The sequence below is a fragment of the Protopterus annectens genome, chromosome 5.part1, assembly GCF_019279795.1.
Source record: "Protopterus annectens isolate FY-2018-M chromosome 5.part1, PAN1.0, whole genome shotgun sequence".
In the NCBI taxonomy this organism is placed as follows: domain Eukaryota; kingdom Metazoa; phylum Chordata; order Ceratodontiformes; family Protopteridae; genus Protopterus; species Protopterus annectens.
The window spans coordinates 396595614-396617884 of record NC_056736.1 but is presented as its reverse complement, the minus strand read 5'-3'; the positions used below and the strand labels follow the sequence as shown (position 1 = coordinate 396617884).

The following is a 22271-nucleotide window of genomic DNA, read 5'->3' as shown; positions in this document are numbered from 1 at the left end:
TCAAACACTTACAAAATATTTAAAGTAATACATGACAATTAAAATCAACATTCATACCCATTGGAAACAAAGTATCAAACTTTAATATATACACTGCTTCCTTATAAATAAGTTTATTCTTGCTGACCCCCCCCCCCCCCAAAAAAAAAAAAAACACACACTCTACTTTTACTAAAATTGTGGCTTGCAAACCATGAACAGAACTACTATGTGCTTGCAAAACAAGTATTCAGCAAGAATAAACTTCTTTATAAAGAAGCAGTGCATATATTAAAGTTTAATACTTTGTTTCCAAAGGGTATGAATGTTGATTTTAATTTGCATGTATTACTTTAAATATTTTTTAAGTGTTAGATGGTATTACCTGATGACTTATAGGTTCATAGATTCATAGGTAGGTACTAGGCTATCGGCCCGAGGGCCTACATAAGCCTAGTCACCAAGGTTCCCTGGCTTACTTCACCCAAGAAAGTTATTTTCCTGTGCCACTGTCGAGCAGAGACACAGAAATGATCCCTGGGGTGTATTTCCTATTTCCCATCCACTCATCAAGATTTTTCTTGAAGAGTGCTAATGAAGAACTTTGCTTGACATAGATGGGTAGCCTGTTCCAGAGTATGGGAAGTCTCTGGGACAGGAATCTATCCCTCCAGCATGTCCTGTTTATTGTGGTGACAAGGTTTAGGTCCCTAGAGCGTGTAGCTCAGAGGGACTGGGATTTCTTTAGGTGTAGCATGTCCAACAGCTCTGGGTTTGACATAGCTTTATATGCTAGGCAGAGATCACCTCAGAGTAGGCGATATGCTACAGAGTAAAGCTGGAGTTTTTTGAGATGGTCAGTGTAGGGCATCTATTTGAGGCCAGTAATCGTCTTTGTGAGGTACTTCTGTGGCCTTTCCAGCTGCTGCAGATGTCTTGTGAGGTATATTCCAAAAGGGGCATTATACTCTATAATGGGTCTAATGAGTGTCGAGTAGAGGGGAACAATGACCTCTTTTTTCCTGGATGAGAGCCCTTTTATGATGAGGTGTGCCACATAGAAGGACTTCCTGACTACTGTGGCGATGTGACTATCAAAGGACAAACTACTGTCCACCTGGGTCCCAAGGTCGCTTATCACACATTCGGTGTTAAGTAGACTGATATCTATGTAGTAGTTCATGGGTACAGAGTTTTTACCAAAGGGGATGACAATGCACTTTTTGGCATTGAGCTTGAGGTCATGGTTTTGACACCAGGCATCTGTCTCAGTGAGGCTCTTCTGTAGGATTTCCACATCATTTGGGGACTTGACTATGGCTCCTAGTATGCAGTCATCTGCGAACTTCATTAGCCAGAGGCCTTCTGTGTTAGCCTGTACTTCAGAGAAGTAGCTACCAAACAGGAGAGGTCCCAGGACTGAACCCTGTGGTACTCCACTTGTCACTGGTTTGAGGTCAGATTTGGTGTGTGCAACTTTTACAGTGTGGGTTCTGTCAGTCAGCCAGTTGGCAACCCATCTTGTGATGTAGGGATTTATACCTAGTTTAGTGAGTTTAACTATAATTCCAGAATGGGGGATGGTGTCGAAAGCCTTGACGAGGTCAAGATAGGCTGTGTGAGCCACCTTAGCCTCATCTATGGCTTTGGTGACTGCCTCAAAGAAGTCGATTAGGTTCAGGAGGCATGACCTGCCTTTCACAGACCCGAACTGGGTGGAATCCAGAGTTTGGAGGTTACCAATGTCTTTGTTTATGAGTTCCATGATGATACGTTCCATGGCCTTGCAGACCAGGCTCATCAGGCTAATAGGGCGATAGTTCCCAGGATCATTGGTGGCTCCCCCTTTGTGGAGTGGGATAACTGTTGTTGCATGCCATTCAGTGGGCACAAAGCCTGATGTGAGACTATGATTGAACATGGTGCTTAGGTGGGGAACCAGTTTGTTCTGAAGTTTGTGTAAAATGCAGCCTGGGATGTTGTCCGGTCCCATGGATGCTGTGTTTTTGGCTTTAGAGAGTGCAGCTTTTACCTGCGTAGTTGTGATTACAGGGACTCTGCATTCTTCCTGTATAAATATGCGCCCTTTAGGGGGTGGGGGGATAAAATTAACACTGAACCTATCTGCTAGGATGTTGGCAATATCAGTTGGTTCTGTAATTTTCGTGCCGTTGTGCTGTAACTCAGAGCAGATCTGGGTGTTGCCATTGAGATTCTTGACATAGCTATTGAATGCTTTGTGGTTGTCCTTAGAATCAGTGGCGATTTTGTTTTCGTAGCTAGCTTTGGAGGATCTTATAAGGGATTTCAGCTTTTTACTGAGGCTGACCAGGGAGCTCCTCCACTCATGGGATTTTACTCTCTTTTGCAACAATTTCTTCCTTCTGTTGTTCATAGGTTCATAGGTTCATACTAGGCTATCTGCCCTAGGGCATTTACAAGTCTAGCCAGAGTGTATTTGGCTTTTGCCACCCATTTTAAATTAATTTTGCTGTGCCCTTTTTCGTGGTTAGTATACTGTGCCTCCGTCTAACAGTGACACAGAAGTGATACCCGGGGTAAACCTACGATCTCCCATCCACTCATCAAGATTCCTCTTGAAGGGAGTCAATGAGGGACTCTGCCTAACCTGGACTGGGATTTTATTCCAGAGTGAAGGGAGCCTCTGGGTTATGAATCTGTCCCTCCAGCATGTCCTATTTATTTCAGTGCTGAGGTTCAAGTCTCGAGCGCGTAGCTCGATGGGATTTGGATTTTCTGAGGTGCAGCATGTCCATTAATTCTGGGTTGGACATGGCTTTATACGTCAGGCACAGATCGCCTCTGAGCAGATGGTATGCCACTGAGTAGAGCTGGAGTTTTTTTAACCGGGCATCATATTGCATCTGTTTGAGCCTTATGATCCTCTTAGTGAGGTACTTTTGGGGTCTTTCCAGTTGCTGCAGGTGTCTGGTAAGGTACATCCCGAAAGGGGCACTGTACTCAATTATGGGCCTGATGAGGGATGAGTAAAGAGGCACGATGACCTCCCCTGATCTAGATGTGAATCCCTTCATGATTAGGTGGGCTATATAAAATGTTTTTCTAACCACTTTGGCCACGTGGTTGTCAAATGAGAGATTGCTATCAACTTGGGTCCCCAGGTCCCTAATTACTTCTTCTGTACTTAATGGATTACCACCTATGTGGTAATTTGTGGGCACTTTGTTTTTGCCAAAGGGGATGACTATACACTTTTTGGCATTTAGCTTGAGGCCATGGTTCTGGCACTAGTTGTCTGTTTCTATGAGGCCCTTTTGGAGGATGCTTGTATCAGCTGGAGAGTCGATTATGGCACCCAGTTTGCAGTCATCTGCGAACTTAGTCAGCCACAGTCCTTCCGTGTTGGCCTGTACCTCCGAGAAATATATACTGAACAAGAGAGGTCCCAGGACTGAGCCTTGTGGGACACTTGTAACTGGTTTGGAGTCTGACATGGCTCCAGCAATTCTAACCATGTGGGTTCTGTCCTTGAGCCAGTTTGCAACCCATCTAGTGACATAGGGGTTTATATTTAAGCTGGTGAGCTTATCTATATTGCCCGAGTGGGTATTGTATCGAAGGCTTTTGCGAGGTCCAGGTAGGCTGTGTGGACCACCTTCCCCTCGTCAATGGCCTTGGTGACTGTTTCAAAGAAATCAACCAGATTTAAGAGGCAGGATCTGCCCCTAACAAAGCCGAACTTGGTAGGATCCAGTGTCTGTAGGTCCCCAATATCTTTATTTATGAAGTCCATGATGATCCTTTCCATAGCTTTGCAGACCAAGCTAGTCAGGCTTATGGGGCGATAGTTTCCAGGATGCATTGAGGCACCACCTTTGTGGAGAGGGACCACTGTTGCTGTATGCCATTCTTTGGGTACATATCCCGTAGTAAGGCTGAGATTGAACAGTAGTTTTATGTTTGGGTTTAGCTCTTCTTGGAGTTCATGTAGGACACAGCCCGGGACACCGTCTGGTTCCATTGATGCTATGTTTTTTGCTTTGGAAAGGGCAGCTCTTACCTGAGCATCTGAGATGTCAGGGGGGCAGCACTCTGCTGGGATAAATATTTGCCCTTTTGGTGGGGGGGGAGAAGTTTGCGCTGAACCTGTCAGCTAGGATGTTGGCAATGTCTGTGGGTTCGGTGTATTTTTTGTCATTTTGGAATAATTCTGAGCATATCTGGGAATTCCCACCCAGGTTCCTAACATAACTAAAGAAAGCCTTGTGATTATCCTTAGTGTCCTGTGCAATTTTTCTCTCAAAGCTGGCCTTAGACGATTTTATGAGTGCCCGTAGTTTTTTTGCTAATACTGATCAGAGATGCCTTCCCTTTTGGGATTTTGCTCTATCATGTAGTAGCTTCCTCCTTCTATTGTATAGTTTGTTTATGGCTGGAGTCCACCAGACAGGACGCCTGCCTTTGGAGGATTGGGTCTTGGTTTTATTTGGGATTGCATGATCCATGCATTCCTGAAGGTGTTCATAGAATGCGTTTATAACGGATTCTGCAGTCTGGGCCATATTTTCCACAGGCACGGGGGCTTTGAAGGATTCCACCTCGGTTTTGAGGAGTGTGAAATTTGCTTTAGAGAAGTTTTTCCTGTGGTTTTCAGGGCAGGGGGTGGAGTCGGGATGTGAATATCCAGTGAGATTAGTTTATGGTCTGATCTTACCAGTGAGGGATACACTTCTGGTCTGGAGCATAGAGTCCCCATGTTGGTGGTGATCAGGTCCAGTATGTTTTCCCCTCTTGTGGGAGTGGTAACAAGTTGTTCCATAGCATTTGAGTTTATAAATTCTAGGAACCTTTGGGCTAGGGTGTTGGAGCTAGAGTAATGCTCCCAGTCTATGTTTGTGTAGTTGAAGTCACCCAAAATAATGGTGTTTGGAGAGACCTTCATATTTTTCAGTGTTCTCAGGAAGGCCAAGTGGGGTTCCTGGGTTTGGGAGGGTGGTCTGTAGCAGGCTATAAACTGGAAGGCAGTTTTACCCACTGTTAGTTGCACATGGATAGTCTCTGATGCTTCGTGCTGTGCCACCAACCTGGAGGTGTGGGTATCTTTGATGAATATTGATACTCCCCCTCCTTTTGTGGTACGGTCCAAGTTTTGGGGCGAAAAGCATGGTATGAGGTATAACCTTGTAGTGCTGGGGTGCGCTCGAGCCTTTAACCAGGTTTCTGTTACTGCACAGATAACGATGTTCTCCATGCTAAGGAGAGTTTCGCGTGCGTGCATCTTGAGGTTTAGACTTCTGGCATTGAGTAGCATTACTCTTAGTTTCTTATCCCTTGTGATACCTATGGAGGTGGGTTTGTCTTTTGAGCCTTGCCTAAAAAAGGCACTATGGGGGTATCAAGAGCCTTTGCCAATATCCGAAAGCCCAGGGGTGACAGGTGCAAGCTGTCCCTAGCGAAGCATCGTGGCTTGTCGAGCATGTCATCCCAGGCTGACAGGCATTGGATCCCCTTTGAATGACACCAATACTTAAGCCAATTGTTGAAATTGATCATCTTGTCTTCATATTGTGGCATCATTCTTGGTGAGGGTAAGATGCTACTCAAGGTCAGGGTCATACCAGCCTGGGCTACATGCACAGAGAGCTCCTCTATGTCTCTTTTCATGTAGTCCAGGGAGGTACGTCTCAGGTCATTCACACCAGCATGGACAATGACTGAGTCATATTTGTACTTGCCTTGGAGTGACCTGAGTGCTTGTGTTATGTGTCAGATCCTAGCGCCTGACAGGCAGCTCACCGTGACCTTCTCCTTGTTCAGCCTGGTGAGTGGGACGTCAGTGTGCCTGACGATAGAGTCACCTATTACAAGTGTATTAGGTGTGTTGTTTAGCCTTAAGGGCTGTGACTGTTCGGCACAATGGCTTTGTGAGCTATGTGTTGCACGTGTTTTGTTTTGGGGTAGCGGTTGCTTGGGTGTCTGCTTTGGAGGTCTCTGCTGCTTAGGCAGATTTTTATTTAGAGCCTCTGAGTATGTTTTTGTGTGTTTATGTGTTTGGTTTGCTGTCGTGATAGGTCTATGTGAGACTGGAATTGTAGTGAGTGTGGTTTCCTTCTCCTCCTGACTAGTTTCGCCAGTACTGAGTTGAGAGAGCTTAGCCTCCAGTATGGCTATATAGTTGCATCTCTCACATGTGTTGGAATTTGTTGGGAGGAGGAGAGGGTTGTCTGTGTACATGAGGCAGTTGTAACATTGCCTCAAGATTCCCAGATTCACCAGCTGGACCAGAGAGGAGATTGACAACTGACCTTTGGACATGCTAGAATAGTATTGGGAATTCCTTTATAATTGAAAAAAAAGGGCCAATGGGGAACGAGGTACTCAAGGGGAGTTTGTGAGGGTGTAGTGCTTTTAATATTTTAGTGCTGACTTATATAATTGCTTTAGTGAGCAAGTGCCAGGTAACTTAAATGCAATGTGTTTCAGGTAACTTAGTTTGTTTATGGCAGGGAACCACCAGATTGGCTTCCTTTTTTTGGAGGATAGCATCTTGGTTCTGTTTGGGATAGCATGATACATGCACTCATGTAAGTGCTTATAGAGTGCATTTGTGTAGGATTCAGCAGTCGTATCTGTATTGTCCATCTGCATGGGTGTCATGAAGTTCACCACTTCTGTCTTAAGAAGCATGAAGTTGGCTTTGGAGAAAATTTTTACTGTGGTTTCCTTAATGGGGGGTGGGGGCAGGATGTGGATGTCAAGGGTGATTAGCTTATGGTCGGATCGGACCAATGAGGAGTTGACTTCAGGTGTGGAACACTGGTCACTCATGTTGGTAATGACTAGGTCTAGGATATTGTTGCCCCTGGTGGGGATGTGGATAAGGTGATCCAGGGCATTGGAGTTTATGAATTTCTGAAAGCGTTGTGTGAAGGAGTTGGTACATGAGTAGTTTTCCCAGTTAATGGTGGGGTAGTTGAAATCGCCCACTATTAGGGTGTTTGGTTGAACCCTAATATTTTCCAGTACATCAAAAAAAGAGGAGTGGGAATCCTGAGGCATGGTGGGGGATCTGTAGCAAGCCACAATTTGGATTGCAGTTTTGCCCAGAGTTAGTTGCACTTGGATAACCTTGGATGCATTATGCTGAGCAACTAGCCTGGAGGTGTGGATATCCTTAATGAATATGGACACACCTCTGCCTTTGATATTCCGGTCCAGGTTAAATGGCCGGAAAGTGTGGTATGAGTTATAGTCTGGTAATGCAGAGGTGCTCTCTGGAGTCTTGAACCAGGTCTCAGTCACTTCACAGATATTGATGTTCTCCATTTTAAGGAGTGCCTCGAGTGAGTGCATTTTGAGATTTAGACTTCAGGCATTGAGTAGCATTACCCACAGTTTTTGTTTGCCTGTTCCTGTTACAGTGGTGAATTTGTCATTTGAACCTTGCCTAAAAAAGGCACTATAGGGGCGGCAAGAGCCTTAGCCAGTATCCGGAATCCCAGGGGCAACAGGTGCAGGCCATCTATGGCAAAGCATTGTGGTCTGTTGACCATGTCATCCCAAGCAGACAGATACTGGATTCCCTTAGAATGACACCAGAAGGTTAGCCAATTGTTGAAGTCAGTCATTTTGTCGTTGTACTGCGGTATCATTTGGGCAATGGCAGAATGCTACTCAGGGCTACAGTCATACCTGCCTGGGCTACAAGATCCGAGAGCTCTTAGGTTCATAGGTTCATAGGTTCATAGGTTCATAGGTTCATACTAGGCTATCTGCCCAAGGGCATTTATAAGCCTAGCCCATAGTTATTATGTTTTACACTTTTTTTTTTTTTGAATAAAAACTATGCCTATCATTTTTTGCCTGTGTGTCAAGGCAGCACTGAAGTAAAATCCTGGAGGTGGAAGTCGATCTCCCATCCCAAGGTCAAGATTCCTCTTGAACAAGGCCAGCCTCACATGTGCCGAGATTTGTTCACAGATTTCGGGAGTCTCTGGGTGATGAATCTGTGTGATGAACTGATCCTATCAGCGTTCTATTTATCCATAAGTCTTTGATTATTCCTCTCTGAGTGGTTTAAGTTTGTGAAGCCTTGTTTTTTCATCTGATCTGAGTAATCAATCTTTGATTGACATGGCCTTATATAGGCACAGGTCACCCCTCTGAGCAAGCGCGCTGAGAGACTGAGAATGGAGACTGAAGGAGTCCGGACATAGAGGCAGCATATTTTGATTTTTTGGTTTGGTTTGGACCTTTTGACCCTTTTTACAGCAAGTGTGTCTGCAGCAGCAGGTTCCGGTCAGGGAGCGCAGAGTGGGCATTGTACTCAATCCCTAGAGGTATGGTACGATGACCTGACTTGACCTAGACTCCTGATCCTTTCCTATCGGGTTGATCAACATGAGGTGGAGCTAAAGGCTTTTTTCACATGGGGTCAAGCGAGGCTGTCAAGAAACTGGTCCTACTGTCACTGACTTTTCCCCCCACCTAGTGTCTTTCACCTTCTTAGTGACTAAGGTATCCTTTATGGTTTGGAGATTTAACCTCCCTATTATGTTTTTTCATTATGAGCTTTCATTTTGGGGCCCTTACTCAGGATTATTTTCTGTGAGGCCCTTCTGGAGGATATCTGTGTCAGATGTGTTTTTCGACTAGTCAGATGGTTTGATCCTGCTGATGTTGTTGTGTTTTCCGTCCTCTGCAAACAACTTTGCTTCCAGTTAGTAGAGCTTGTACAAGGAAGTGGACCAGGACTTTGCAAGAAGGGACAGATCTGAGCTGACAGGGACTTGTGGACCCAGGAGCTTGCAACTCTGACACCATGGGTTCTGTCACTTGTGACCATGATCCATTGTGATGTGGCCTGATTCAAGCTGATGAGTGCTTTTGATTTTACAGATGGCTGAGCGTATTAGATTACATTTGCCCCCATGAGTGGTTCGGCGTGACCTGAGGCCTCTCTCATCACCTTGGTTGGCCTTTGCTCTCTGCCTTCCCCAAGTGACTGCTTCGTGAATCAATGGCCTTGTCAAAAGAGCAAAAAAGTCAGCCAAGTCTGCCAAACAGGAATGTCTCCTTTGCAAAGTATGATTGTCATCCTCTCCATTTATTTGTGTCAGGGCTTGTGGAAGCTAATGATTTCCATTATGATCCTTCTGTGGCTTGCGGGCGGTAATTTGAGGAGTCTGTGGGTAGCACGTGGACACTCCTTGAGTGCTTATCCTGTGGGACCACTAAGATTAAGCAACACGCCTAACAGTGGGGGCAAAGATTAAACAGATGTCCTAACTGTGGGTTTAATTCTCATCGGAGTTCATGGAGTGAGTTCATTTGGGACAGTATCTTTGCTCCCACCTCTGGTGTTGGAAGATGTTGTTTTGAGGGGACCTCTGGAATAGATATCTCTCTCCTTTGCCATGGAAGGGGGGAATAGTGTAGGTTGAGGGAGGGGGGAGATATTTGCAATGAACCTGTGTTTGCAGGGATTTTTCATCATTATGAACTAATTCTTAATTCTCATCTGGTTTTTTGTTCATTTCTAACATAATCTTTTTTTATCCAAGTCTTTTCTTTCCTTGGTTTTTCCTTATCATTTTCTGCCTTTTTATATTTGATTTTATTTTCTTACTTTTTTTGATCAAAAGATGATTTGTGTCTTTTTTTTCAACTCTTTGTCAATCTTTGTAGTAGCTTTCTCCTTTTCTTTATATCTTGTTGTTTGGTCACTCCTTTTCTGAGCTTGCTTTGTTGTTGAGTACAGAGAGTCTTAGTTTGTTTTGGGCTTTTGGAATCCATGCAGTCCTGTAGGTGTGGGTTGAGTAGGCATTTCATGAATTTTCAGTCCTTTTGGTTTGAGTAATCCTGGTTTATGCAGGCGAAATCTTCCATGTCTCTTTTCATGTAGTCCAGGGAGGAACGTCTCAGGTCATTCACACCAACATGGACAATGACAGAGTCATATTTGTACTTGTTGTGGAGTGACCTGAATGCGTGGGCTATGTGGCGGATCCTGGCACCCAACAGGCAGCTGACAGTAACCTTCTCCTTGTTTAGCCTGGTGAGTGGGACATCATTGTGCCTGACTATAGAGTCACCTATGACTAGTGTGTTGGATACGTTGTTTTGCCTTATTGGCTGTGGTTGAGTGGCACAATGAGTTTGTGGGCTATGTGTTATTTGGGTTGTGTTGGGGGGGTGGAAGTTACTTGCATTTCTGCTTTGGAGGTCTCTGTTGCTTGGGCAAATTATTATTGACAGACTCCGTGAATGTTTTTGTGTTTCTATGTGTGGATTTTGGTGGTGTAGATTTAGTAAGACTATGTGATAAGTGTGGTGTGGTGCAAGTGTTTACCTTCTCCTCTTGAATGTCAAGTTCAGTCTTGGTTGGAGAGAGCTTTACCTCTAGTTTGGCTAGATAAGTGCATCTCTCACAGGTTGTAGTGTTGGGTGGTAGGAGGTTGTCTGTGTACATGAGGCAATTTTTACATTGCCCCAAGATAGACAGGAGAGAAAACTGGGAGCTGACCCTTGGACATGCCTGAATAAAATAAACTCTTTTCCTTTAGATAAGTGAGGAAAGTGAGTACAAGAGCTGTTTTTCTCTAAGCAAGTGAGGAAAGTAAGTGCAAAAACTGTTTTCCTCTAGGTAATGAGTAAGGTTGAGTGCTATAGTAATTAGTAGCTTATTTAGTGCTGAACAAGTGCTGAGCATGAATAAGCAAATTCAAGTGCTAAAACTAAGAATTTGTATCTGCACTAGACTAGTTACAGGAAAGAAACAAGTGCAAATGCGGGCTTTCAAATCAGAAAGTTGAGAGAGATGGAAAATAACTACAATTTCTGGGCCAGAGCAACTCCTTATGTGGTAGACAGGTTACCTAGTGCTAACCACTCCCACTGACAAGCTAGAAGGCTTCCCTCCAACACAGAAAGGCTTGGGTGGGGGGGGGGGGGGCTCAGAAGCTTACATACAGTCCTGGATACAGCAAATCTGTATCTGGACTACACGAGTTACAGGAAAGGTAGGAAACAAGCTTACAGTTTTTTGGTTTTTTTTACAGAAAAGTAGCTAAAACAGCAGTAAAAACAATTCAAATGCAGTGCAAGCTAGCACACTTGAGTATGGTGGAACAATATTAGACCAAACACAGTTTAAAAAAATGCAATTAAATTAAAAAATGACTAAAAACAAGTGCAGAAGGAGTGTATTAGCTTGAATGTGGTAAAGAGATGGGACTGGGGGGAGTGTCCCAGATCAAATCTACAGTGCAGCGCGCAACTGTAAAAGCCACAAAATTTAAACAACAAACCAGAAATAGGGAGGGTGGAAGGGACAAAACACTTTCAGCAGAGATCTGAAAAACTATACAGTGAATCAAAAATAACAGTGCACAACTCTGAATAAAATTAGTCCAGCAACAATTTACAGTACACAATTCTGAAGAACCAAACAAATATACTTAGCTCTGTATATTTCCAGATAGTTTGAAAAGAGCTCTGATAGACATTGGTTCCAGCAATGATACTTATTGTTTAATTGCTTATTTAGTTGTGTATATAAACCAAGTGTGTGATGTAAAGTAACTGTGTACTCCAAGAAGGCAGTGTATGCCGAGACGTCAGACAGGAATACATTTTATTTATTGGGTTCCTGGTCTTTGTTCTTCGTTGTATTTACAGTATTAGTCAAGCCTATTTTTAATAGTAACTCTCAAACAACCAGAAACTGCAGTTATTTGGCATCTACCAATCCCAATGGGTGCCGGTTGACCAAGAGTTTACTGTACTATTATTTTATTTATTTATTTATTGACTGGGAAAATCCACTGGGCCATTGACCCATTTTCAGTGCAGGCCCAGGGAGAAAAGCTCCACGGTAGTACATTCAAAAATAAAGAACATTGAGACATTTAAGACTTTAAAAAAAGTTTGCACATTATAAACCATAGTGGTAGTACATTCAATATAGTACACTTAAAAAGAACATATTTATAGTTCCGTATTCAGATAAAATTTCACAGAAGGTTTCGAAGCAAGGGAAAGAGTAAAGCCAATGAGTAAAGGGGCAGAAGTATATCGTGAGGTAAGTTATAAAGTCACTGAGTAAAGGGGCAGAAGTATATCGTGAGGTAAGTTGTAAAGTCAATGAGTAAAGGGGCAGAAGTATATAGTGAGGTAAGTTGTGAGTTTCACATAAGATAGCTTAGTATGAGGTAGGGAGAAGGAGAGAAAAGTCAGGCAGTAAAGGGCAGCAGTATATACTGAGGTAAATTGTGACTGCCACTTAGGATAGTTTAGCATGAGGTGGGGAGGCTATGGAGGTCTGATTGTTGTGCAGTGACAGGATAAGTTTTTTTGGTAGTATAGTTTGAGTGATGATTTAAAGAGTTTTGAAGATTCCATTAGAGTTATATGGAAGGGTAATGTGTTCCAAAGTTTGGCTATATTACAGGAGTATAGACTTTGTACTATAGTACTATAATAAATTACACTGATTGTTAGAAACACATGATATTTTTGGGTTTGACTATCTAATACACTTATCAACTATCCAAATTTTCACAGAATGCCCAGATTTTTGGCTCATAATTTTGGTCTAGTCCTCATAAAATTAGTGGTTTTCTAGCAAATCACTGTGGATTGAAGTCAATAAATAATGACATACGTTTGTGTTTCAGACTTAATATCTTTCAGAAAATGCATGCTAACACAAATATTATTCTAACAACTTTCTGTGGCTATAAGAGGAATATCTAAAATCTGTCCATAGTTTGGGGCCTTTGTCCTCCCATTATTTTAGGATTTTTCCAGATTTCTTGTAGAAAGAGGTTGAATTATTCCTCAAGTGTCCTAGATAGCCAAACAGATACACCAAATGTCTGAATCTGTGGTTCCTCTTGTACTAAGCAGGATTACTAAAGCAACAACACATCATCAGTAGGATAAAACGAACCTGTCTCATGACGGGTAATCCCAGCTCACATTTTCCTATTAGTGGCTGAACAATCCAACGCTTGGTGAATTCTGTTTCAGTATGAAAGGAAGAGCCGATGTTGAAGGATCAAAAAGTGATGTCGCTATAAATGCTTGGCCACCACAAGCTAGTTATCCCTGTGGCAACTTTTCTCACACCTCCTGCTTAAAACCCCAAAAAAACAGAAGGATCATGAGGCCTTGCTTTCACCTCTATATTCATAATGAAAATCAAGATCAAGCAAGCTTTTGTCCTTCTGCTCTATGAGAGGTTTCTGTCCTCTCTGAGCTTGCCTTAGGACACCTGCATTACTCTTTGACAGGTGTACTGCCCCAGGCAAACTCCCCACCTGACACTGTCCCCAGAGTGGGTCCCAACTGGGTGCCTGGACGCTTGGAGCCAGAAGCAAGAGCCCTTGTGGGGCTTGCTCCCCCGCCTCACTGGGTAAGTGAAAGACAAGAGTAGTGGTATTTCACTGGTGGCCAAGGCCTCCCACTTATTCTACACCTGTCGTTTCTCTTCACAGTGCCAGACTAGAGTCAAGATTAACAGGGTCTTCTTTCCCTGCTGATTCTGCAAAGTCAGTCCCCTTGGTTGTGGTTTCACTAGATAATAGGTAGGGAAAGTGGGAATCTCATTCATCCATTCATGCGTGTCACTAATTAGATGACGAGGCATTTGGCTACCTTAAGAAGTCATAGTTACTCCCGCCATTTACCTAGGCTTCATTGAATTTGTTCACTTTGACATTCAGAGCACTGGGCAGAAATCACATTGTATCAACATCCACCTCGGGCCTTTGCAATGCTATTTAGAACACTTAAGCACTAATTAATTTAGGGAATAAAATTACATTGTATGCGACTTTTCAATATGAATGCGTTGTATGTAAGAATATACAAAACTTTAAAATAACAACTATTTAATATTTTACAAGAATTATATACTTTTCAACATTTACATCCAGAAGATGAAATTTTTTGTACAGCTATGAAATAACTGTTTTTTCCTGAAGAGATATAGAATACTGTACTGGAAGAATGTGACCCAGTGAATGACTTAATTAAAACTAGGGATCCTTTAGAAGTCTTGACTGGGGAATGGGAGAAGTTTGTTTTGTTTAAGGTGCTAAATGCATAAATGCATATTACTAGTGCATTTTATGTAGAAAATAATCACTGTATAATATAATAAGAAAGAAGCCCAGTAAATGGAGCTATGGAATATATTGGCTAGCACTGAATGGTTCTATGTAATCTACAAAAAGATCATAAATAGAAGAGAAAATAGAAATGAAAATGGTGGACAGTGTATAGGGTGAGGATGAATGCTTCGATTGTAGAAGATGTAACATTACAAACATGACTGAACTACGGCTACAGCAAAGTAAAACATCAGTATATATATATATATATATATATATATATATATATATATATAGAGAGAGAGAGAGAGAGAAAGAGAGATGGTAGTAATGAAACTATATAAAGGAATTGAATAATAAAAAAATCCAATACAAATGGATATGGGTTGCAATTCAAAGTTTTATGTGGATTTTGAAAAAAAATAAAACTGTAGGTTGTTCTCATATCAAACAAAGTAAGTTCAAATAATAATTGCTGCATATTGAAAGCTAAATCAGCAGTACAATGCACCGTTACAAAACACCATTATATTGGGTGACTTCAACTACCCAAACTTAGACTGGGAGAACTACTCAAGCCCCAACACCCTCGACCAATGGTTCCTAGAATTTATAAACTCAAATGCTATGATGGAACAACTCCCACAAGAGAGGAAAACATATTGGACCTGATCATCACCAACATGGGGACTCTATGTTCCATACCAGAGGTATACCCCTCATTGGTAAGATCTGACCATAAATTAATCTCACTGGACATCCATATCCCGTCCCCACCCCCAGCCAAGGAAACCATGGTGAAGAATGTCTCAAAAGCAAACTTCACACTTCTCAAAACCGAGGTGGAATCCTTCAAAGCCCCCGGGCCAGTGGAAAATATGGCCCAAACCACAGAATCCTTTACAAATGCATTCTATGGACACCTACAGGAATGCATGGACCGTGCTATCCCAAATAAAACCAAGACTCACTCCTCCAAAGGCAGGAGACTTGTCTGGTGGACCCCGGCCATAAATAAGCTATACAACAGAAGAAGGAAGCTACTACATGATAGAGCAAAATCCCTAAAAGGGAAGGCATCTCTGATCAGTACTAGCAAGAAACTACGATCCCTCATAAAATCATCTAAGGCCAGCTTCAAAAGAAAAATTGCACAAGACGCTAAAGATAATCACAAGGCCTTCTTTAGTTATGTCAGGAACCTGGGTGGCAACTCCCAGATATGCTCTGAGTTAGTGCAAAATGACAAAAAAAAACACTGAACCCACAGACATTGCCAACATCCCTGGCAGACAGGTTCAGTGCAAACCCCCCCCCCCAAAAGAGCAAATATCTATCCCGACAGAGTGTAGCCTCCCTGACATCACAGATGCACAGGTGAGAGTTGCCTTCTCCAAAGCAAAAAACACAGTATCAAGAGGACTGGACGGTGTCCCGGGCTGCATCTTACATGAGCTCCAAGAAGAGCTGAACCCTCACATAAAGTCACTGTTCAATCTCAGCCTTACTACAGGATATGTCCCCAAGGAATGGCGTACAGCAACAGTGGTCCCGCTCCACAAAGGTGGTGCCACAACGGACCCCGGAAACTATCGCCCTATAAGCCTGACTAGCCTGGTCTGCAAAGCTATGGAGCGTATCATCATGGAACTCATAAAAAAAGACATTGGGAACCTCCAGACACTGGATCCTACCCAATTCGGCTTTGTTAAGGGCAGATCTTGCCTCTTGAACCTGGTCGACTTCTTTGAAACAGTCACCAAGGCCATAGATAAAGGGAAGGTAGTCCACACAGCCTACCTGGACCTCGCAAAAGCCTTCGACACAATACCCCAGTCGGGCATCATAAATAAGCTCACCAGCTTATATATCAACCCCTATGTCACAAGATGGGTTGCAAACTGGCTCAGGGATAGAACCCACATGGTCCGAACTGCAGATGCCATGTCAGACTCTAAACCAGTTACAAGTGGCGTCCCACAAGGCTCAGTCCTGGGACCTCTCTTGTTCGGTATATATTTCTATGAGGTACAGGCTAACACAGGAGGACTATGGCTGACCAAGTTCGCAGATGACTGCAAAATGGGTGCCATAACTGACTCTCTGACTGACGCAAGCATCCTCCAAAAGGGTCTCACAGAGATGGATAACTGGTGCCAGAGCCATGACCTAAGGCTAAATGCCAAAAAGTGCATGGTCATAACCTTTGGGAAAAACAAAGTGCCCACAAATTACCACATAGGTGGTAATCCATTAAGTACGGAAGAAGTAATTAGGGATTTGGGGACCCAAGTAGATAGTAATCTCTCCTTTGACAATCACGTTGCCAAAGTGGTTAGAAAGACCTTCTATATAGCCCACCTTATCAAGAAAGGGTTCACATCTAGATCAAGAGAGGTCATTGTGCCCCTCTACTCATCACTCATCAGGCCCATAATTGAATACAATGCCCCATTTGGGATGTACCTTACCCAACACCTGCAGCAACTGGAAAGACCCCAAAAGTACCTCACCAAGAGGATCATGGGACTCAAACAGATGCCCTATGCAGTTAGGCTAAAGAAACTCCAGCTCTACTCAGTTGCTTACCGCCTACTCAGAGGCGATATGTGCCTGATGTATAAAGCCATGTCCAACCCAGAATTAATGGACATGCTCCACCTCAGGAAATCCAAATCCCTTAGAGCTACACGCTCCAGGGACTTAAACCTCAGCACAGAAATAAATAGGACATGCTGGAGGGACAGATTCATATCCCAGAGACTCCCCTCACTCTGGAACAAAATCCCAATCCATGTTAGGCAGAGGCCCTCACTGACCTTCATCAGGAGAAATCTTGACGAGTGAATGGGAGATCAAAAGTTTACCCCTGGGATCTCTTCTGTGTCCCTGCTAGACAGAGGCACAGTAAACTAACCTTAAAAGGGCTATCTTCTGTGACTTACTATCTTCTGTGACCTACTATACAGAGGCACAGTCAACTAATCTAAAAGGGTGGCGAAAGCCAAACACACTCTGGCTAGGCTTATAAATGCCCTAGGGCAGATAGCCTAGTATCAACCTACGAACCTATGAATAGCAAATGAACTATTAAACAAAGCCAAAATAAGTATTACAGCTAAAAATTACAGATAATAAAATAAATGATCTACCCATGAGGCTGCAAAAGGTCTTATCCAAATAAACTATAACCTCCGAAATGGAATGCTTCAGCACTCTTGAGTTACTCAGTCTTCCCTTTGAAACTTTACTAATGATATTTTCTTTATGTCAAAGAAAATGCATGCAGTTATAACTTAAGCATCAGTCTTTTGGGAAGAATAGTAAGACAAAAATAAAACATCCTATGCAGTTATTTCTATTAAAATGAATTTCACATTACTCACTTGCTGTTTCTACAAATTCATGTATTGCATGTACGTGTGACATGCTTTCACAGTTAAGAAAACCTCAGTCTGTCAACAGGCCCATTTCATCACATCAGATTTCAAAGATTTGAATACAAAAACACCATAGTTAAAATGAGCTTCTTTTCAAATAGTATGTACCTATGAATAACTGCAAAAAGATCCTCTGTGGTGCGTGGTCTGCATTGTGATGCAAAGACTTCATCTGCTTCTGAATGGGAATCTTCACTCAAAGGAGAAATCAGGGAGTCATCACTCTGTGAAGAGTCTAGGAAATGAATAGAATATGAAACTGTTTATTTCCATTACTAAAAAAAAATATGCATTTTATAAAGGATTAGAACAGATCTGTCAGAAGACATTAAAAAGCTAGTAGTGAAATGTTGAAAATTTGAAGTGCTTGTACTCATTCAGTATATACACACAAGGTCACACACCCACATGATTGCAGACGCGCACGCGGGCGCGCACACACACACACACACACACACACACACACACACACACACACACACACACACACACACACACACACACACACACACACACTCACACATACACACACACACACACACACACACACACTCCCAACACACCTGCACACATTTTAACTTCAGAAATTCAAGTATATTTGATATCTTAAGTAAGTCTGACTACCTTTGTGCCATAAATGATCATTTCTTAGCATTGGCACATATTCAATTACTTTACAACATAGTTGTCTAAACACACCCATTTTTCCATGGCCTAGTTTTTGGTACAGGAAAAAATATTACCAGTTTTGCTGATTCTATAGATTTTAAAACAGAATTGCTTGCCTGAGAAAATAAGAAAAAACATTGTTTCAGCTGAAGGGTAGACTTGGAAAGAGGACAGTTTATGAAGGGTGTCATATTTTTACTCACTAATAAATTCACTATGAGGATTTTGGGAAGAGAAAGAGGAAGAAGAGGGTGATATTTTTAAGCAAGAATGGGGTAATTTTTCATTTTTTATCATAAGCAAGATCTCAGACTTACCAACAATGGAGAAATTAAGCAGAGGCTGTAATAGCCGTTCACTGTGTGCTTCACATATAAAAAATAACACTCTGGACATGAATGGGTGTGATGCGTGGGTGGTATATGAGAAGCTGCCACGCTGTTTACACCAAGAAATGATATCCTGCTTTCCTTCAGGTGATACACTGAGTGCAAAATGAATGGTGGAAACCACTTTCCTTTCCAGTCTCTGTCTCTTCTGAAGGCCCTGCCGAACCATGAGGCCAGACAAGCAAAAAGAGGTGCCCTTTTCTCCATGTTACTTAAGTGTCTATCAACAGCTCTCACAAATTGGACTTGAGCACTAGTCAATAACAAATCAGTCACCAGAAACCTGCATCAGGGTTAAAGCAAATTGTACACTGGTAATGGCCACTGCTTAGCTGAGTGAGTGCTGGTGAACTTGGGACTTTAGTACTTCAGTGCAGTTTGTAGTTAAACATTTAATGATTCATACTCTAGTAACATCTATGATCACCTTACTAAGAAGCATATGTGTAAATCTTATTGAACCTAATGTTAGTTAAGCAACTTAAAATTATTGTTCACATACTGGATAAGTGTAAGCTGCATTTAAACTTGTTGATTTGCATATGATTTTAATTATTTATTTATTTACCGGGAGTGTTCCGACTGAGCCAAGTTTGGCCTGTTTTCAGCAGAGGCCAGGAGAGAAAAGCTCCACAAATACAACAAATTACAATGCCTCAAACAATACAAACATAGTACAAATTATACACTTTGTCAGAATTTGGATTACATGCATTTTTCTCTCAAAGATTCACACAGTACATTAGTTAACTAGAAGGGAGGTAGTGAGGTGGGTATAGGGCTGGTGTAGTTAACTTTGGTAAACTTTAGGATTTGCTGAAATAAAGGGGGAAAGATGGGTAGAATTACACAAATGAAGGTGTGAAGGGGAAGAAGGAGGGTAGGTAAAGAATGAGTAATGGGAATGGGACTTTGTGGGGATTTTTAGGGGATGTCTTCTATGTACCTATGTAGGCATTTAACTTATTCTGCCTTCTGCTTATTTATTTCGTATACTTGGTGATACTGAGTTGTGTACTTTTTACAGTGTACCACTTTAATAATGTTTAGACAAATATGGAGTCCCAATGCATCATGCATGACATTGTACAGTTTGCATTTTGGCCCAAAAAGTGAACTGGAACTTTGGATTACTCCATTTACTTTAATAATAATATCAGTAGTAATAATAATGAATACCTTTAACAGATCTCTCTGTAAACAGAAATTATACATTATCTGGAAAGCTGCTACTATTAATTCAACAGAACTATACTAAGCCCTTACATAATGCCTCTGAAAAAATAATTATTTCCAGTCTCTCTAACCTCCAGGCATACCTGCCCTGCCAGTTTGCACCACTCAGTTCCTGCAGAAGCCTGCATCACCCTGGAGTGTCTTGCCATGAGGCAGGTCTCTCTTCTGCTTGAGATAAATTCTCTCAACACATGCTATTCAGTTCATGTCCTGTTCTGAGTGACCGTTCAGAAGCCAATGAGACTATCTTACTACATGCAGTCAGGATTTCCAAACTGCAGCCTGACATCCTTTGAGGGTTGGATGGATAATGGTGCCTAACACAGTGTGCGTATCCCAACCCCTTCCAACAGATGTACATTTTCCTCTCCTTTTGTTGTATTAAGAAGGATGAAATTTTTCTCCTGGCCTCATTAGACATCATTTTTTTTGCTCCTTATCCAACATCCACTCTCTGACAGCAAAGTCCTGGTCAGCTAACTGGCTGATATTACTCAAACTCCACTGCCATGCAGAAAAGATGAATACATTATCAATATATAATCAGACTGATAAAGAAATAGCTGCAAACTGAAAGCACAAATTACCTGCTCATCTGCTAAGCTCTGAAAAAAGTTCCATTAGTATAGCGAATAAAAATCTGTCTCTCTGTTATGTGTGATATGTTTTTCCATGCATGGTAACCTATCTTACTCAGCCATCTACAACTAAAGTATATGCTGCGGTATAATCTACATCTTAAATTAGTTACATTCAGCTAAGCACCCTAGATTGAGATACCTGGGCCATTGTTTAAGTGACTTTTCATTTATACTTTAATATGGATGATCATACAAGATTGCATTTGGTGTTGGGTCTTGTAGGCAGTGTCATCATTAATATGGGTGATCATACAAGATTGCATTTGGTGTTGGGTCTTGTAGGCAGTCTTATCACTCTACCATGTTGTCACCATTTACAGAGTGTTATGAGCTTAAATAAAGTACCCCCATGGAAGAATCATCTCTGGGTGTTGACTTGAAATGGAAACTGCTCATCTAAATGGCTTCTTGAAGATCCAATGGATTCCAGTCACTAGTTTGCCCTAAGTGACAGACCAGCTGCACCTGATGTGTGGGTCTGTGAGTCTAATCAGTAGATCTCTTATACTTGTACGCCTCCTTATTGAGTCTGGCTCCCTCAGTGCATGTAGAAATGAGCATCTATGCACTAAAGCCGTTATTTCTGCAGTGATCTAGGAGTTCTGTCTTCTTTTTGGCCATAGGATCAGCTTTAATATAATCTTCAGAAAAGGCCTTGAGTTGGCATTAGAAGACTGGAGCTGTGATCATAAAAACTGAACATGTTCTTGCAGGAAGGCTGCCAAACACTGGGAATTCATCTGTGTGCCTCTTTTCAGCTACAGTTTAAGCTATGTCATCTACTTTTAGACAAGTAAAGTGAAAGGCCAACAATATAGAGTCAAATAACCTAAGTCACTTAAGTCTCCAGTTATTCTTTCTCTTACTAATAAGTAATAATTGAAAAAAAAAAAACAGAAAGAAAAAAATTATAATTAGTGCTTACTAAGCTAACAGAAACTAAAGTACCTTTTGAAAGTGATGTTTCTGGTTGAAAAAATATGGCACATGTACAAAGCCTAACAATTAAATTCATAAGAATAACTGCAGATTATTTTAAACACTTCTGTCTTAACTTTCTTGGTTGAAAATAAAAATGTGATTTTGCCCTATATATTCAGTTGGTTATTTCAAATGCAAACACTCATTAAATGGCTGTTAATTGAAGGTTTCAGTCTTAGAGTTACTTACGTAGACACAGCTTAATGCTTCTACCAAGTGCTTCACTGTTTTATTGACTCAAGCTAATGCAAATAAAGGTTTGTCATCCTACTCGGTGCAGAGTAGTTTGACATCTTCTTCAGATGTCTGAAGCATACTTCTCAACTGTCCAGAATTTCACAGAATATCCAGATTTTTGCTTTATATTTCTGGTTTGTTCCTCATAAAATATGTAGTTTGTTGACAAATCATTTAAGATTGAAGTCATTAAATGACAGACAACTAAATTTCAGAATTCATATCGTTTAGAAAATGCATGCTAATGCAAAACCTGTTATTCTTACAAATTTTCAAGTTTATAAGAACAATATTTAAAATCAGTCCCTGATTTTGGGCCTTTGTTACCCATTATTTTTGGCTTTCTCCAGAATTATTGTGCTAAGAGGTTGAAAGGTACAGTCTTAAGTGAAAGATGATAATTTACTGAATGAAAATATGCTCTGTTTCAAAGAACTGCTCTGTCTTTCACTAGCAAGGTGCTCCAGTTTCCTTCAGGAATAATTTACCTCTCTACTCAAAATGTCCATCATTCAAAGGAAAAGATGCGTTCCACCTTCTTTTGTAGTCACTTCAATATATGTGTAGATGCTGTCCTCAGCAACCTCTGTTGAACAGCTA

General features: G+C 41.7%; 1 protein-coding gene across 2 annotated transcripts in view; it reads right to left on the bottom strand.

The window, feature by feature from the left end:
- The window catches only part of NHS (NHS actin remodeling regulator), a 1450195-nt gene that overhangs the window by 30121 nt on the left and 1397803 nt on the right, over positions 1-22271 (bottom strand). For both annotated transcript variants that reach the window (XM_044073055.1, XM_044073056.1), the window contains one exon: positions 17627-17753. In XM_044073055.1, coding sequence (XP_043928990.1) covers positions 17627-17753 — 127 coding nt within the window. The remainder of the gene's footprint in view (positions 1-17626; positions 17754-22271) is intronic.